This window comes from Micromesistius poutassou (genome assembly GCF_964030765.1).
Source record: "Micromesistius poutassou genome assembly, chromosome: 16".
Taxonomy (NCBI): Eukaryota; Metazoa; Chordata; class Actinopteri; order Gadiformes; family Gadidae; genus Micromesistius; species Micromesistius poutassou.
In genome coordinates, this window is record NC_140286.1 from 17,775,865 (window position 1) to 17,794,707 (window position 18,843).

Consider the following 18,843-nt stretch of genomic DNA (forward strand, 5'->3'; position numbering starts at 1 on the left):
AGTGAAAAATGTGCAATGTCTTTTGTCTACCTTTTGATTTGGAGATGTCTAGGTGTCTGCGTGTGTGTGTGCTATTTGTGTGTGCGTGTGCTATTTGTGTGCGTGTGTGTGTGTGTGTGTGTGTGTGTGTGTGTGTGTGTCTGTGCTGAGGGGTCCATTGATGTTGTGACAGACAGATGAATGTCATTATTTCCATGATTCATGACTTGTGACATGTCTCAAAGTATTGATGGCAAAACAACCAGGAAATGATAAAACAAACAAAAAACTCTGCTCAGAGCTGACGTCCCCCCAACCCCAAACTCATCTCCCCCACTGAGACTGCAGACAAACAGCAATGTCATGCTTTTAAGGGGACACATTACCAGGCCAGGCCTGTGCATTAGGGTGCAGAGTCGCTGGGGCGCCTCCAAGATCAAGAACAAGATGGCTGCCTGGCGGCGTGTCCGTCTGAAGGACTCGGCTGTGAGGGGTCAGTGTTCAGGTGGGAGTCGACGTTGAGGCTAAACAAGAATACAGGAAGGAACCTTCCGTACTGTACTGTACTGTACAGTCACGCTTCACTGGAGGACACAAAAAGGCGGCCTTTTGAAGAAGGAACACAACATAATCAACAGAGCGTGGAACTAACTGTGGGACAGGTTATTGTGGAACTGTAGGGAAACAAATATATTAAAAAATAACTGAGGAGGGGGATTCATCCTAGATCTTGCATCTCTATGATCAGCCATGAGTACTTTGACCTGTTCTGGGAACATAACTAAATAAAACGACAATTTGTTAAGTTTGCTTTCAACACAAAACAGGACAATCCAAAGATGTTTACCACCATGTTGTTGGTCTACAGTGTGAGTCTGTCAGTGAGAATATCGCTGTGGAGATCACCATAGCAACCTGGATCAAGCAATAGCAACGTGGGGCTGACGCTTCTCTTGTGTGCTCACTTGATAGATAGTATCAGAAATCACCTCCAGCACTTCCCCTCTTCCTTCTCATTTTATAAAAACACATTATATATATATTATATTAAACCTCTTAAATAGACACCGACATGAACATGATGTGTCCTTCAGTTGTGGATGTTTCCTTTCTGTTCACGTTTAGTCCAACGTTTTTATTCATCAGGTGTCCTCATCCTTTTGTGCAGAGTCAATGACATTTTGCTGAGACGATTCTCAGTTTCTGTCCGTTCCTCCCCCATGAAAAGGCTTCAGACACGGGGTCAAACATCGGACCACAGACCACACGACCCTGTGTCCACGGCAACCGGCCGACATCGCGCTGGAGGAGTGGAAGCGAGCAGATATCCATCACCGCCTGCAAATTGACAAGAAAAGCACACATTGGACTAAATCCATTTACCGTTTTCCTCTTTAAAGTGTTTCTAAAGGAAATGAATTGGGAACACATCGTTTTTTAGATAATGCAGTCATAAGCATTAACTTAGTTAATTAAGATTCAACTAAAGGTCGATCATCATTTACCGATGTTGTTCATGTTCACGCAAGGTGTTTATATAAACTATGTTATGGTGTTCATGTTTACTAAGGTATTAATTATAGTATTATTGTTATTGTGGTTTAGATTAACCCTAACCTTAAGAAGTGAATTACAATGTACAATCCTAACCCACCCCTCCTAATCCTTACCCCTATGCTATTGCTCTATAGTAGGGCCTACTACTGCATTACCTAATACTAATTAATTTAGCATTACTGTCTAGGATTACTAACGGTCCTGCTATACCATTCATACTGACTTGGTTTATCATCAAGAAAGATAAATTAGGCAGGACAAAGGAGAACTGAGAGTTACCTTAAATGATGAACACTGTGAACTCAGCCAGAGGCCTTGATAAATGAAACTGCTTCAGGATTATGAAAAGATTGGAATTTCTAGACTAGCAAACCATGAGTCAAACTCAGGTAACTAGACTTGGGCAAGACTAGACTAGTAGGCTAGTCTAGTCCAAATAACTAAAATAATGTGAATTAACCTCAAGTATCTCAAATAGTCATTAAATGCCCTTAGTTACCTGTAGTCTGTTAGCCCAGGCCTAGGGCCTCTGTCTGGTGGGGGCTCCCCAGCTGTCCAGCAGCTGGGTGCTGGCCAGCTCCAGGTTCCACTCACAGACCTCCAGCAGCTTCAGGCACTCTGCCCTGGTCCCCACACCCAGGCAGAACAACTGCTCCACCTGCAGGAGAGGAGCAGCGTGGGGAGGGGGGGGGAGAGAGGAGAAGAGAGGTGGGGGAAGGAGAGGAGAGGTGAAAACGGTGAGAGGAGATGAGCACAGGAGAGTGAAACCCCATATTATATATATATATATATATATTCCTTAATTACAGTCCCAGCCTATAAGGGCTTCACAGGCTCTTTGAAGGGCACGGACAAACCTCCCGACTCTAAGGGTGAGAAAGAGCGAGAAGAGGACAGAGGAACAGAGAAGAGAAAAGAAGGTTGAAGAGGTGGGAAATCAAATGCAAAAAGAGAGGGAGATTGAGAAGCACAGAGCGCATCTCTTTGTGAAAGAGAGTTGATCCATTTGAATTGACCCAGCATGCTGAGAGATAGGCCTCAGATCAGACAAGGGTCTGGGTTTTTTTTAACACAATCAATGGGTTCAATGGGTTGTACAGTTCCTAGACTCAGTAGTGGCAGCGGGCCGGTGGGAGGCCACAGGAGGAGCAGTGAGGAGGAGGAGGAGGAGGAGGAGGAGGAGGACTGAAGACACCTCACACTGAGCCACAGCTGGCTGCTGATTTACAGCAGGGGAAAAATTGACTGTTTTTAATTAGACTGGAACCTACAGCCTCACTGAGCCTCACTGTCAGCTCTACTGTCACCTCACTGAGCCTCACTGTCAGCTCTACTGTCAGCCTCACTGTGAGCCTCACCTTCAGCCTCACTGTCAGCTCTACTGTCAGCTCTACTGTCAGCCTCACCTTCAGCCTCACTGTCAGCTCTACTGTCAGCTCTACTGTCAGCCTCACCTTCAGCCTCACTGAGCCTCACTGTCAGCTCTACTGTCAGCCTCACTGTCAGCCTCACTGTCAGCCTCACTGTCACCTCACTGTCAGCTCTACTGTCAGCTCTACTGTCAGCTCTACTGTCAGCCTCACTGTGAGCCTCACCTTCAGCCTCACTGTCAGCTCTACTGTCAGCTCTACTGTCAGCCTCACCTTCAGCCTCACTGTCAGCTCTACTGTCAGCTCTACTGTCAGCCTCACCTTCAGCCTCACTGAGCCTCACTGTCAGCTCTACTGTCAGCCTCACTGTCAGCCTCACTGTCAGCCTCACTGTCAGCCTCACTGTCACCTCACTGTCAGCTCTACTGTCAGCTCTACTGTCAGCTCTACTGTCAGCCTCACTGTGAGCCTCACTGTCAGCTCTACTGTCAGCTCTACTGTCAGCCTCACTGTCAGCTCTACTGTCAGCTCTACTGTCACCTCACTGTCAGCTCTACTGTCAGCTCTACTGTCAGCTCTACTGTCAGCTCTACTGTCACCTCAGCGTCAGCTCTACAGTCAGCTCTACTGTCAGCTCTACTGTCAGCTCTACTGTCACCTCACTGTCAGCTCTACTGTCAGCCTCACTGTCAGCTCTACTGTCAGCTCTACTGTCACCTCAGCGTCAGCTCTACAGTCAGCTCTACTGTCAGCTCTACTGTCACCTCACTGTCAGCTCACTGTCACCTCACTGTCAGCTCTACTGTCACCTCACTGTCAGCTCACTGTCAGCTCTACTGTCAGCTCTACTGTCAGCTCTACTGTCAGCCTCACTGTGAGCCTCACTGTCAGCTCTACTGTCAGCTCTACTGTCAGCCTCACTGTCAGCTCTACTGTCAGCTCTACTGTCACCTCACTGTCAGCTCTACTGTCAGCTCTACTGTCAGCTCTACTGTCAGCTCTACTGTCACCTCAGCGTCAGCTCTACAGTCAGCTCTACTGTCAGCTCTACTGTCAGCTCTACTGTCACCTCACTGTCAGCTCTACTGTCAGCCTCACTGTCAGCTCTACTGTCAGCTCTACTGTCACCTCAGCGTCAGCTCTACAGTCAGCTCTACTGTCAGCTCTACTGTCAGCTCTACTGTCACCTCACTGTCAGCTCACTGTCACCTCACTGTCAGCTCTACTGTCACCTCACTGTCAGCTCACTGTCAGCTCTACTGTCAGCTCTACTGTCAGCCTCACTGTCAGCCTCACTGTCACCTCACTGTCACCTCACTGTCAGCCTCACTATCAGCTCTACAGTCAGCTCTACAGTCAGCCTCACTGAGCCTCTTTGATTCAGCGCTGGACGTTCAGCAGCAGACCAGGCGTTGGCCTTCAGCCAGGCGTTTCTTTGTGTCCTCAACACGGAGGCTGAGGTCACAGCAGAGACGTTTAAACACCGGGCCCCGTCGGGTTCACTGGAGCTGTCTGTGGTTGAGGGGCGCTGGGTGTCCATTCTGTATTCCTATGAGGCTCTCAAAGCATTGGAATGTCGGTATCTGGTATTAAAGTCACGTGGGGGGGCATTAGCTCAGGAGGTAGAGCGGGTTGGCTGGTAACCGCAAGGTTGCTGGTTCGATCCCCGGCTCCTTCTAGCTGAGTGTAGAGGTTTCCCTGAGCGAGACACCTCACCCTAACTGCACCTGACGAGCTGCCTGTCGCCCTGCGTGGTTGACTCCGCCGTCGGTGTGTGCATGAATATGTGCATGAATGGGTGAATGTCAGTCAACACTGTAAAGCGCTTTGGATAAAAGTGCTATATAAATGAGGACCATTTATGTTGAGATGTCCTTTATTCAAAAAGAAAGGTGTTTTATAAGGACATCTCTCTCCCTGGTCCCTATTTCAAGGTTATTTCTATACGTACTGTATGGTAGGGTTGGGGCTCTGACCGTTATAATACTGCCACTCGGTTTGAGAAATGCGCTTGGCTCGCGAAGCAACATATGTCGCACACGGCGGCCACAAAGTCACATCACATTCACTCATCTTGGAGTTCTCAACTGCTGAGTTTGTATACAGTTGTATTTCGTTTCAAATTTAATTTTTTATCCCTAGAAAGACCTCAGCGCTACGGGGGTGAGCACAGCGCCATCACACACATCCTGGGGGCTGTGATGGAGGAACACGCGCCCACACACTGACGCCCTAAACGTAACCTGTAGCGATCATTTCATAGTGTACCGATAGTGTTAGTTTGAGTTAAAATTTCTTCTTGAAATGGAATCCCGATGGACTAACGTTTCGTAGATGTACAATACTGCCTGTAAATGGACAAGAGAAGAATTCACAATTTGTTTAATATTTTATGTAGTAGAATTCCTTCCTCTGTCCACACCGTTTGCACACTGCACATTCAGAATAATTGTATACTTATATGTATATTTAGCATTTCGCTTTTTTTTGTATCGCGAAATTGTACTTTGTATTTCTGCATTTCACAAAATCCAGAGACAAAGCCCTATTATGGGCGTAGCACCTAATGCTACGCCCTGTTGTGGGCGTGGCTCCTAATGCTACCCCCTGATGCTCCGCCCACAACAGGGGCTGGAATGAGGCGCTAGGCTCCTATTGGGGATGCGGGCGCCCTCCTCAGTGTAGCCCCCCTGTGGTACCTTGAGGTAGTGCACAGCTTGGAGAACACTCCAGCCCTGGTTCTGGAGGGCCGTCTGGCACTCCTCCACCGTCACCCCGTGCACCGCCTGCTGCACCTGGGAAACACAAAGCATGTCGCTATGGCGATCAGCAACACCCAGAACCCTATGCTGAGCTGTCACTGTCGTTTTTGTCCTGCACACATCATTTACACACGCAACCTCACACACCCACAAGTATCCACAGACATGCACACCTACACATATAATAATAATTCATTTATATTGTATTCCGGTGGTGGTAAACTACGATAGGAGCCACAGCTGCCCTGGAGCAGAAGTGCAGCGGAAGTGTGGCTGCCATTCAGCGCCTATACGCCTATCCAACCACCACCACCTCAAACACACCGCAGTCAGACACATTCACACTGAGGCAAGGCGGGTGAAGTGTCTGTGCCCAATGACACAACGACCATGACACAAGTGGCAAGGGGCGGGATCGAACCGCCGACCCTCCGATCATTGGCCAACCCGCTCTACCACCTGAGCCACGGTCGCCCCCGCACACGCAGACACACAGACACAAACACACACAGTGTCATAGGTTTTTGTGCAACACTTTTCTGCACTTTGGTGAAGTTTTAAGCACCATGTAGAACCTGATAATGTAATAGATTCCCGATAACGTAATAACCCCAATAATGTAATAAAATCTGCACTTGAGTCCATTGAAAATGTAATAAAACCTCATAATGTAATAACTATAATATAATAACCCAATAATTTAATAATCTTTGTACCAATAATGTAATAAAGTGTTACATTAACGGGAGGTTATAACATTGTCAGGTTAGCCTTAATTTTGCAGAACCTGATAATGTAATAATTCCCCAATATTGTAATAATTTAACAGCAGACCACCCATTACTTGGGTCCAAGTGGTGATACTGTGTAGGCAACTCTAGGTCAAGAGCTCTAGCGCCACCAACAAAGTTGGACATGCATTAATGTTATTAACTTTTCAGTTTTTCACAAACGACGTATCACTGGAACCCTTGGACCAAGCCGAGTTCGTCGCATCCTATGATGTTGTTTTCCGCCATATTGGATTTTCCGCCATCTTTGATTTGATCAAAAACCTTTAAAAGGCCTTTCTTTTTACAAATGTTATCTAATCTTCTCTAAACTTGGCCCAGATGATCTTTCGACCATGGCACACGAATGCGTACGACATCTTCTTGAAATTCAAAGGCACTTGGCCGTGACAAGCAATCAAACTTGACGGTGAGGTCGCCAAACAGGAAGTAAGCCAATTTCTCAGCAACCCTTTAACATATCTTGGGTACATATCTTTGGTACATAGACTCATGACATCATCCTGGGGACACCTAAAACATCTGGTGACCTTTGACCTCTAGGGGGCCACATATTCTGTCCAATCTTCATGAAACTTGGCATGTGATCTTCAGACCAAGCTGAACAAATGTGTCAGCTTTTTCAAATTCAAAACCATTTGGCTGTGACAGCCATGATGATCTTGAGTGCAATATCTCCAAAATGCATTGGCGCAAGTTCTTGTTGTTTTGCGGCCTCACCGTGGTATTTGGATGGCTGTCACAGCCAAACAGTTTTGAATTTGAAAAAGCTGTTTGACACATTTGTTCAGCTTGGTCTGAAGATCATATGCCAAGTTTCATGAAGATTGGACAGAATATGTGACCTGTGAAAATGTACTATTATTTTTAGACATCTTTCAAAATGGCAGCCAAATTCTGATGTGAAAAATTGTTTTGGAGCTATTTGGGGAGGTCTGGCAAAATCACCAGACATTGAAATTTGAAGTTTGGTTAAGATATGTTAGATATGTTATGTTTGGCGACTTAGCCATCAAGTTTGATTGGTTGTCACGGCCATACGTTTTTGAATTTCAAGAAGCTGTTGAATGCATTTGTGTGTCATGGTCTGAAGATCATCTGGGCGACGTTTCGAGAAGACAAAATTTGTGACAAGAGAGGCTTTTGAACAAAAGGTCAAAAAACTAAAGGTTTTTGATCAAATCCAACATGGCGGAAAATCCAATATGGCGGAAAATGATGTCATAGGATGTGTTGAACTCTGCTTGGCCCAAGGGTTCCAAAGATACCTCGTTTGTGAAAAACGAACGGATGAACGGCTCAAAGTTATTAACATTAATGCATGTCCAACTTTGACCTGTTGGTGGCGCTAGAGCTCTTGACCTAGAGTTGCCTACACAGTATCACCACTGGGACCCAAGTAATGGGTGGTCTGCTGTTAAATTATTACAATATTGGGGAATTATTACATTATCAGGTTCTGCGAAATTAAGGCTAACCGGATAATGTAATAACCTTCCGTTAATGTAACACTTTAATACATTATTGGTAGAGAGATTATTACATTATTGGGAAATGCACTTTATTACATTATCGGGAAGTTATTACATTATCAGGTTTTATTACATTTTCAATGGACTCAAGTGCAGATTTGAGTTTGCTACTCAAGACTTTGGTAATCACTTCCTACTTTTGTGATGATCATTAAAGACAATCAACAGATTAATTACCTTATCTAATACTTTATTAGAGAAAAAGCTTTTGGCACAAATATGACTTTCTATGAACAATGCAATTATCAATGCAGCTTGCATTACAAAACAATATGGATGGATGTAAAAAACAGATTCAGTTTTCTTTTCTTTATAATCTTTATTTTCTATGTCATTGAAGAAAAAGCTAATCTTTCTGTAGTGCTCTGCAGCAGGCGAACAGAATGTTGCAGCAGGTTAACAAATTGAATTAAAAAATAAAATTGTTATTATTATTATTATTATTATTATTATTATTATTATTATTATTATCATTATTTTTAAATTAAAATTCTGAACTTATCTGCATTGAGACCGAATCTTTCTAGAGAGAATCGCGGTCCATCGAAGAATCTATTAATTTTCCCACCCCTAGTTATTACATTATCGGAAATTTTCAGGTTCTACAAACCACTTTGTGCCTTTTCTCGATACATTTGTGGTGGAAATATCTTCATTCATCACAAAATGTTGGCAGCAGCTGACAACTCAAAGTGGAATATAATGTAGTCAGCCTTTCAGGCATCCTGCTTTCAACTATCAATCTGCCTTTTCTCTTTTATATGACCGCTGCTGAGTCACCACGCATACAGGTTGATTGAGTCTTCTGCCGCTTTGGTTAGGAAACCATTTTTTGGGAGAAAAAAAGACCCAGTGCTGAAGAAAATAGACTATACACACAAATACACTTCCACACGCTCACACTAACCATCACACACACACACACACACACACACACACACACACACACACACACACACAGCGTGAGTTCATGTAGCAGGGCATTGGGTACATCTGAAGGGACATTAGTAGAGCTGCCGTTCTTCATCGGACAGTACCATCTCTCTCTGTAATTGCACCACACCGCTACAATTAAAGTGGATGTTTGCAGTGGTGTCCAGCACCACACCATTATCACAGCAGCTCATCAGGCCCTGTCTAGTTTAGTGTGAAACGAGCCAGGATAGTGCAGGTACTGCATCCACAGGCCTCTGAAGGGGTGTGGATAGGGGGGCATTGCACCCTCTGAAGGGGTGTGGATAGGGGGGCATTACACGCTCTGAAGGGGTGTGGATAGGGGGGCATTACACCCTCTGAAGGGGTGTGGATAGGGGGGCATTACACGCTCTGAAGGGGTGTGGATAGGGGGGCATTACACCCTCTGAAGGGGTGTGGATAGGGGGGCATTACACCCTCTGAAGGGGTGTGGATAGGGGGGCATTACACCCTCTGAAGGGGTGTGGATAGGGGGGCATTACACCCTCTGAAGGGGTGTGGATAGGGGGGCATTACACCCTCTGAAGGGGTGTGGATAGGGGGGCATTACACCCTCTGAAGGGGTGTGGATAGGGGGGCATTACACCCTCTGAAGGGGTGTGGATAGGGGGGCATTACATCCACAGGCCTCTCTGAACATATCGACCAGGGGAGGAGCCTCAGGCTGGGGCTGAACGTGAGCCTCTTGTCCTTAGAAAGGACCCCTACCCCCTACTGAAAGGACCCCTACCCCTACTGAAAGGACCCCTACTGAAAGGACCCCTACTGAAAGGACCCCTACCCCTACTGAAAGGACCCCTACTGAAAGGACCCCTACTGAAAGGACCCCTACCCCTACTGAAAGGACCCCTACCCCTACTGAAATTTCACCAGACCATTATCACAGCGGCTCATCAGGCCCTGTCTAGTTTAGTGTGAAATGAGCCAGGATAGGGGTGTGGATAGGGGGGCATTACACCCTCTGAAGGGGTGTGGATAGGGGGGCATTACACCCTCTGAAGGGGTGTGGATAGGGGGGCATTACACCCTCTGAAGGGGTGTGGATAGGGGGGCATTACACCCTCTGAAGGGGTGTGGATAGGGGGGCATTACACCCTCTGAAGGGGTGTGGATAGGGGGGCATTACACCCTCTGAAGGGGTGTGGATAGGGGGGCATTACACCCTCTGAAGGGGTGTGGATAGGGGGGCATTACACGCTCTGAAGGGGTGTGGATAGGGGGGCATTACACGCTCTGAAGGGGTGTGGATAGGGGGGCATTACACCCCCTGAAGGGGTGTGGATAGGGGGGCATTACATCCACAGGCCTCTCTGAACATATCGACCAGGGGAGGAGCCTCAGGCTGGGGCTGAACGTGAGCCTCTTGTCCTTAGAAAGGACCCCTACCCCTACTGAAAGGACCCACAGCTCCCCTGCAGACCGTCAGCATGCGTGGGAGTGGAGTTCACCAGAGGTGTGATGGATGGGTCGGCCTCTCACTCAATGGAGGCGTTTCGAAGAAATCCATACTGTAAATATTGCAAATTTTAGATTTTTTCCAATACATTATTGATTCACGGTTCATTGTGTTCGCACATAGGCTGCGGCAGTGTTACATCTATGGCGTCATTTGAATCATCTCCACTTTAACAGTATTTTGATCATCAGCCATCAGAACGGCAGAAGACGAAAGTGTGGAGGTCCATCAAAGATGGAGAGGGTTATTATGATGTTGTCACTCTACCATGGGCATTTGGGCGTTTTCTTACAATACACTTAAAAAATGAATATTTAACCTGAAAAGCATATGCAATACATCACACTCTTTCCAATAACCACCCCAAGCTCTGTGTACAGCAGTAGAATAGTGACTCTTTCAATGGAACTGTAGTAGATTTCTGGCATTACGTTGTTAATATCTCTTTATTTCTGACATGCTTTGCAGCACCTGACCTTACCTTACCTCAACTGTTCACTCCACAAGGCATTATTTAATGGGCACAGCCTTTTCTATTCCCTTAAACAAACTTTCGATTCAAATCGTGATTTACCCGCTCCTATAGAATTCACGGAAAAGGCAGTCAATTAATTTACAAAACACATCAATCTGTGTATGTGTCAATGTGCCAATGAGTAAAGAGGCAACTGCACACACACACACACACACACACACACACACACACACACACACACACACACACACACACTGGTCAGAATATCTCCTTCAACACAAATAATGTTTATGTGCGAAAGTGTGAAAGTGCACACGTGCGGTCTAGCCCACAAACACGCACACACACACACACACACACACACACACACACACACACACACACACACACACACACACACACACACACACACACACACACACACATACACACAGTGGCCCTCTGCTGCCCTCTACTGTTCCAATACCATTTGATTCAATACACACTAGCAAACTGTCAAACACTGTCCATACAAACAGCAAACAATAAAGATGGAATCCAGTGCATTATTAAACGCTGTTCATTGTCTCAGTGATTTCCAATGGGAGATGGACGGCTGTGGTTACTAGCCACCTCTGTACTGTAATGTTATCCCCTCCGATCCTCTGTCCTCTCCCCTCACTCACATTGATCCAAGTGGACTGAAGGCTGATAGCCTAACTCTCAGCTTTAGCAGTTGCATCATGCTCCAGAGAACAACAGGGCACGGTGTACACTGTGGCTAGACATGATCACACACACTCATCACAGGCGTCATGGTGGTGCTACCTTTGTTTTGGCTTCTTAAGAAGGTAATCAACGCTGTGGCATGAATATTTACACACTGGGAGTAGATGAGTGGAATTGATGTAGAAAAGAGTGAAGCACCACAGGGTGCAGCACACAGCCATGGTCGTAAACACGCATGACATTCACAGTCAGACGTCATCCATAACAATGATGAATGGTAAATGTTTCTGCCATTACCTCGGGTGCAATCAATACGCAATATCAGAAGCAGGGGAAACTCGGAACGAATGACGTCAAACCCGAAGGCGCTGGACTCACCATGTGGACCCTCTCAGCGCTGCTCATCTCAGCCTCTGGAGCTCTGGGGGCGTCAGGAGCTTCCGAACAGACCCTGGGCAGACTCAACGAGGTCCTCAGCCCCGGAGCCCAGACCCCACCCAGGCAGCTGTTGTTGTTGGAGGAGGAGTTGGCTTTGAGGTCGCCCAGCTGGCCCTGATCCTGGCCCAGGCCCTGACCCTGGACGAGGGCCTGGCCGCTGACCACCATGGGTCTGACGGTGGCCGTGTTGGCCTGCCGCGTCTGCCTGTCCTCCCCGCCCCCACCGCCGGCGGGGGGGTGGGCGGGCAGGCTCTCGGCCTCCCGGAAGAAGCGGTCGTAGCGGTCGAGGTACGGCGGTCGGTCGGGCAGGAGGTAGTAGTGGGTGCTGCTGACCTTGCGGCCGTCGCGAACGATGGGGAGGATGCACGGCCCCTTGCCGGCCGCGTCCTTGGTGTGCGCCTGGGCGTGCGCCGTGTACTTGGGGTCTGAGGCGAAGCTGTGTGTCGTGGGCATGAGTTTCCCCGGGGAGCTGGAGAGGTAGGAGCCGGGGGAGGAGATGGGGGCCGACTGGGCGCCGGGGCTGGTCGAGAAGGCTCTTTGCTGGGGGGAGCCGAGCACCAGGCCCATGGGGCTGGGGGTCCTGGAGCCCGGCGGGGACAGAGGGTCCCGTGGTGGGATCTGAGGCGGTCTGTCCCCGGGCGCCGGGCCTGAGAGGTCCTCCACGGCGGCGGCGGCGGCGGTGGGGGGCGGCGACAGGGAGTGTTCACCCGACCAGCGGAAGGGCGGGTAGTCGGCCCTCCTCACCGGCCGCGGGGGGATGGGCACGCGGGGCGGGACCTGGGGCCTGTCGGCGGCGAACGACGGCGCCAGCTTGTGCGTCTCGGCGACCGGCTCCGGAGACAACGCCAGCGGCGTCGGGGAGGGAGAGGCCCCTCCCCCTGCTCCCGGGGGGGCGGCGGCGGCGGCGTTGAGCCTCCTCATCACCTCCTGCTGGAGCTCCTGGAAGACGTCCGCCGACTGGGAGGCGGCGGCGGAGGAGGAGGAGGAGGAGGAGGAGGAGGCGGCGGCGGGGGGCGGGTGGAGGAGCAGGGTGTTCACGCAGGGAGGGAACAGGCTGTCGTCCAGGGTGGGTCTCTGGCCCGGGGGGCAGAGGGCCTCCCCCCCCTCCGCAGCGCCGTCCGTCGGGGGCTCTTCATACCGCTGCTCCGCGCCGGTGATGGAGCTCACCTGGGGAAACCAAGACAGACGTCATGACGTCACGCCCACTCGCTCCTGAACGTGCGCGTTCTGCACACGTGACACGAGCATTTCCTTTCCGAATCAGAGCGCTATATGGCGTTAAGGGATGTGACTGACATGAACCCCAGCAGACGCTCTGCCCCCCCGGGTGTCACCGCTGCACTAGACCAGACCCGAGCCCTACCTCCATGTCCTCCTCATCCTGCGCCACGCGGTCGTACTCCGGGGGCGGGGGCAGCGGCCGGGCGTTCCAGTCCACCACCGGCGTGGGGTGGAGGGGCCGGGGCAAGGGCCCCGACGGGCTCTGGGGGGGGTCCCGGTCCAGCAGGTGATCCACGTCCAACGCCAGCTTGGCCAACGAGGGGACAGGGATCTCCGTGACGGGCGAGGAGAAGTCCTCCCCGAAGTCAATGAGCGACACCTCGCCGCGAGGGGCGTGGCCCGGGCCGGAGCCCCGCCCCCCCGGCGTGTGCCTGGTGGCCGAGACCCAGGCGGCCGGCTTGAGCTTGAGCCCCATGATGGAAGCCGGTTTCCGTAGCAACAGTCGCCCCGTGCGCCCCAGCGACGCATCCTCATCCCCGGTGACGGAGTCGTAGCACGGCTCTGGAGGAAGGGGTTTGATACATAATTCATACACAATAAGGGCTAGGGACGGTAGCTTGGTTCTATCGAGCGGTTCACTCGCCGTGCGCCTAGTGCTTCACAACATTTCCACCCTCTCCAGCAATCAACATATTTTTAGGCTTCAGTGAACTATGCTACTGCAGACTGTTGATACACAAAACCAATCTGGGAACAACTTGGAACAACAAGTTTAACCAAGATGTATGAGCACTGTGAAGCGGGTGATGAGGGAGATACAGAGAGAGAGTTATGGATGTATATGTATATACTGTATATAAACATGTATATATATATACACATAAATATAAATATATATATCTATATATATATATATACACACACACACACACACACACACACACACACACACACACATATATATATATATATATATATATATATATATATATATATATATACACAAGAGAGAGATAAAGTGTAGCGATGGAGAGGTATATGAGAGAGAGGGGGACAAAGGGAGAGAGAGCTATGCAAGAGAGAGAAACAAAGAGAGAGAGAGGCACAAAGAGACAGGGAGAGATGGACGAAAGGGGGGGAGGTGTTATCTTGGAAGAGCAGAGCGAGAAGAGAACAGAGAGGGCAGGGGAGACGGGAGAGAGCAGGGGAGACGGGAGAGAGCAGGGGAGACAGGAGAGGGGAGGGGAGACAGGAGAGGGGAGACAGGAGGGGGGAGACAGGAGAGAGCAGGGGAGACGGGAGAGGGCAGGGGAGACAGGAGAGGGGAGACAGGAGAGAGCAGGGGAGACAGGAGGGGGGAGACGGGAGAGAGCAGGGGAGACAGGAGAGGGGAGACGGGAGAGAGCAGGGGAGACAGGAGGGGGGAGACGGGAGAGAGCAGGGGAGACAGGAGAGGGGAGACGGGAGAGAGCAGGGGAGACAGGAGGGGGGAGACGGGAGAGAGCAGGGGAGACAGGAGAGGGGAGACGGGAGAGAGCAGGGGAGACAGGAGAGGGGAGACGGGAGAGAGCAGGGGAGACAGGAGAGAGCAGGGGAGACAGGAGAGAGCAGGGGAGACAGGAGAGAGCAGGGGAGACAGGAGGGGGGAGACAGGAGAGAGCAGGGGAGACAGGAGGGGGGAGACAGGAGAGAGCAGGGGAGACAGGCCACACTTACTGCTGAGAAACCCTGTGGGCTGGGGAGGCCGCGGCGGGGGGTCCGCTGCACAAAACAAGCGCACCCCGCCCCAGGCAGAGAGAGAGAGAGAGAGAGAGAGAGTCAAAGGGAGATCGCATTAGACCACCACAGAAAAGTAAGATTGCACAACAAAGCAAAACACAACAAACAAAAGAAAAGAAAAGACAGCGAGCAGCGTTCTCCCCGGGGTCATGAGAGATTAACCCCGTGTTCATGGAGAGAGCTTTAAACTTGAGAAGTCAGTAAGCTGTGAACAGAAGTGTGGGGGTGGGGGGGGGGGGGGGGGGTACTCACTTTTAGCCCGAGCGGCGAGCTGGGCGGGCCGGGGAGAGGGCAGCTCCACACCCAGAGTATCAGGAGGACCCATGGGGTTACCAAGGTACAGACTGAGAGAGAGAGAGAGAGAGAGAGAGAGAGAGAGAGAGAGAGAGAGAGAGAGAGAGAGAGAGAGAGAGAGAGAGAGAGAGAGAGAGAGAGAGACAGAGAGAGAGAGAGAGAGAGAGAGAGAGAGGGGCATACATTAACCACCAGAGAGAGAGAGAGAGAGAGGGAGAGAGAGAGAGAAGGAGAGACAGAGAGAGAGAGGGGCATACATTAACCACCAGAGAGAGAGAGAGAGAGAGGGAGAGAGAGAGAGAGAGAGAAGGAGAGACAGAGAGAGAGACAGAGAGAGAGAGAGAGAGAGAGAGAGAGAGAGAGAGAGAGAGAGAGAGAGAGAGAGACAGAAAGGGAGACAGAGAGGAATACATTAACCACCAGAGAGAGAGAGGGAGAGAGAGAGAAGAGAGAGAGAGAGAGAGAGAGTTAGAGAGAGAGAGAGAGAGTTAGACAGAGACAGAGAGAGAGAGAGAGAAGGAGAGACAGAGAGAGAAAGGGAGACAGAGAGAGAGAAAAAAAAGAAAGAGAGACATGGGAACAATATGTCTCAAAAAAAGACAAGAGGCCCAGTATAATAAATAAACCACTGTCCTACTGCCCAGCCATGGCTGGAAATTGCAAAATGATGTGCTTACACCATCTATGGGTGACTGTGTGCCAATACATGCCCCCCCCCCCACCCCCCCCCACACACACACACACACACACACACACACACACACACACACACACACACACACACACACACACGCACGCAACCTCAACTGAATTCCCTGTGTAATGCATGGGGGTCCGATTAAGTTGTGTTGTGTTAAGTTAGTTAAGTTGTGTCTAACTTAACTTAAGTTAAGTTGTGTCCGGCGTGGTTGGAGTCCACGAACCCGCTCCCGAGGGGGACACTGATCAGTGTTTCGCCGTGTGTGTCGCTCCTTTCCCGGGGCTAGAGTAAGGCTGTGCGTGGTTGTGTGTGTCCAGCGTGGTTGTGTGTGTCGGGCGTGGTTGTGTGTGTCCGGCGTGGTTGTGTGTGTCCAGCGTGGTTGTGTGTGTCGGGTGTGGTTGTGTGTGTCCGGCGTGGCTGGAGTCCACGGACCGGCTCCGGAGGATCAGTGTTTCGCTGTTTCGTTTTAGTGTCGTTCCTTTCCCAGGGCTCGAGTTTCGCCTCCATCAACGTCACCGTATGACAACAATAGACGCGCAGTCATTTAGCGCTTTTTATTTTATTTTATTTCCCATCATAACCTTTCCCGGGAATCAGGAAATAGTCTTGATCAGATTCAGATTTCCCGGGAATCGCGTCTCCCGTGATTAAAACCTAATGACGACCCGCCCATGGTGGAGAGGTTCTTTTCTACGACCCGCTCACGTTGAAGAGGTACTTTTTTAGATGGAAACACGACGTGCCTGGAACCGAGTCGAGGCGAGTCGAGTCGAGTCGAGCTGATACTGTCGGTGGAAAAGCGACATTAGTGTGGGGGGGGGGGGGGGGGGGTCCTCTTAGGCTGGAGATAAACTCTTGCCAGCTCCATGCCTCCCCTCTCTCTGCTTCCTCTGGTTCAGTGGGGCCTCCCACTGGGATGGAGCTGCTACGAGGGCCTCCTCCTCCTCCTCCTCCATCAGGCCTCCCAGCTGTACCGTCGCCACTATCTCACAACACATGAGGCTGCTTTTGAACTGCATGAACACGGGCGAGTCTGTCCATACCGGGAAAGAACTTTTTTTCTGACCGTCTCTCCCATCGGTCTGTGTCTGTATCTCACTCAGTGACTCACGCAAAAATGCTTATTGGAATGCACGGATTTGATTGGCAGAGTAGCATCACGCAAGATGATTTACAACACATGCAATTGGTCTCCCGGAGACTCCCGGGCAGCTACACCAGGGCCGTAACGGCTAAGAAAAGCTGCTGCTGTCCGCCGGCAGCGTGTGCGGGGGGCCCTTACTCGTCGATGCGGTCGGGGAAGCCCCAGGCGCGGCGGGGGTCGTGGTCGCCGTGGCCCGTGTGGATGAAGCTGTTCTTCAGCGGGCGGCTGAATGTCCCGGGCCGACAGGCCGCACACGGCCGTCACCACGTGCCGGGGGAACAGGCCCAGCTGCAGGGTCCTCTGGTTCTGGCCCCGCCACAGAAGTTCTCCGCCCTGGGGGGGGGAGCCCGACGGACGGACAGACAGACAGACGGACAGACGGACAGACGGACAGACGGACAGGTGGAAACAGCTGCTTATTAGTGCAGACATTTTTCGATTTTTTTTTATCATTTCGCTCATTATTTTATTTTACTGCGGACACTGGGGATGAAACTCAGAACATCTCATCATATTTAACAAGCGTTTGCCTCAGGCTCTGTGAATAGTGGGGACTAGCTATTCCCCACTATTCACAGAGCCTGGGGTGAATACTTGTTTCCGTATGTACTACACGTGAACACTCCAAAAATAAACAAGATGACACTTTTTGCCGGGATTTATTTGTTTTTATTAGCGTGACGAGACGACCGTCACGTGCGCTTAAAACAATATCCCATGTTTGAGATCTCAATCATGGGATATTGCCCAATATCCGAGATAGCGAACCAATCAAATTGCGCCATCTTAGGAGGTTCAGGTGTAGCATATACTAAATGGCGTTATATACGGCAATTATAATGAGAAATCACCCAAATGACCAAACTCCGACTGATGACGTCATGCAGTCCTTCTGCATGACGTCACTGAGCTGTCAATGATGTCACCCACCTGCCTTCGATGACGGTGATGACATCATCGATCTGAATCCGCAGCTTGTCCTGTTCTTCAAAGTCATGGAGGGCGGACATGTCTGTGGGCATGCTCTGGAAAAACACACACACACACACACACATGCACGCACGCACACACGCACGCACGCACACCCGCACACACACACAATCAGAGATCAGTACTCCTTATTGGTCTGTATATTTTGGTTCATTTGTGATTAATTCTTCATCTGTTCCTCTAGGTGGCGCCATACGTCTGTTTGTGAGAAGAGGGTTGGCCCTTGGAGAGTGGATGCTGGCTTTATTGAAGGTGATGTAGATGTTAAAGAGTGTGTCTACAAACTAAGGTTTACCACCACTATGCAAGCAAAATGATGTGAAGCTAATATTATAACAGTATCTATATGCACAATGTAATGCATTAACTCCTACTATGAACCCCATGGTAAGACAACGGACTCACTGTGCTCTTATTCCTAACCACAGATCTATCCAGCTCAAGGACTTTCTGAAGGGTGTGTGTGTGTGTTATTGGTTCTAATTTGCTTTGTGTAACAGTGCCAATTGAATGTAATCCACAAATATACAAAAAAATATATATATACTACCAAAAGGTCACTATTTGACAGGGTGTTCAGAGATCCCTGGACTAGGAAGCCCTCCTAGAGGTCCAGAGAGCCTCCTCCCGGGCCTACCTACCTCCAGCCCTCCCTACCTCCCTACCTCCAGC

General features: G+C 50.0%; 1 protein-coding gene across 1 annotated transcript in view; it reads right to left on the bottom strand.

Moving 5' to 3' along the window:
* Window positions 1-295: 295 nt before the first annotated feature.
* Window positions 296-18,843, bottom strand: part of LOC311360733 (activated CDC42 kinase 1-like) — a 29,367-nt gene continuing 10,819 nt past the window's right edge. Inside the window, 10 exon segments of the mRNA XM_084480825.1 lie at window positions 296-1,317; window positions 2,036-2,194; window positions 5,606-5,701; window positions 11,984-13,210; window positions 13,407-13,825; window positions 15,296-15,387; window positions 17,320-17,408; window positions 17,410-17,501; window positions 17,504-17,514; window positions 18,112-18,206. Coding sequence (XP_084336951.1) covers window positions 2,057-2,194; window positions 5,606-5,701; window positions 11,984-13,210; window positions 13,407-13,825; window positions 15,296-15,387; window positions 17,320-17,408; window positions 17,410-17,501; window positions 17,504-17,514; window positions 18,112-18,206 — 2,259 coding nt within the window. The 3' untranslated portion in view covers window positions 296-1,317; window positions 2,036-2,056.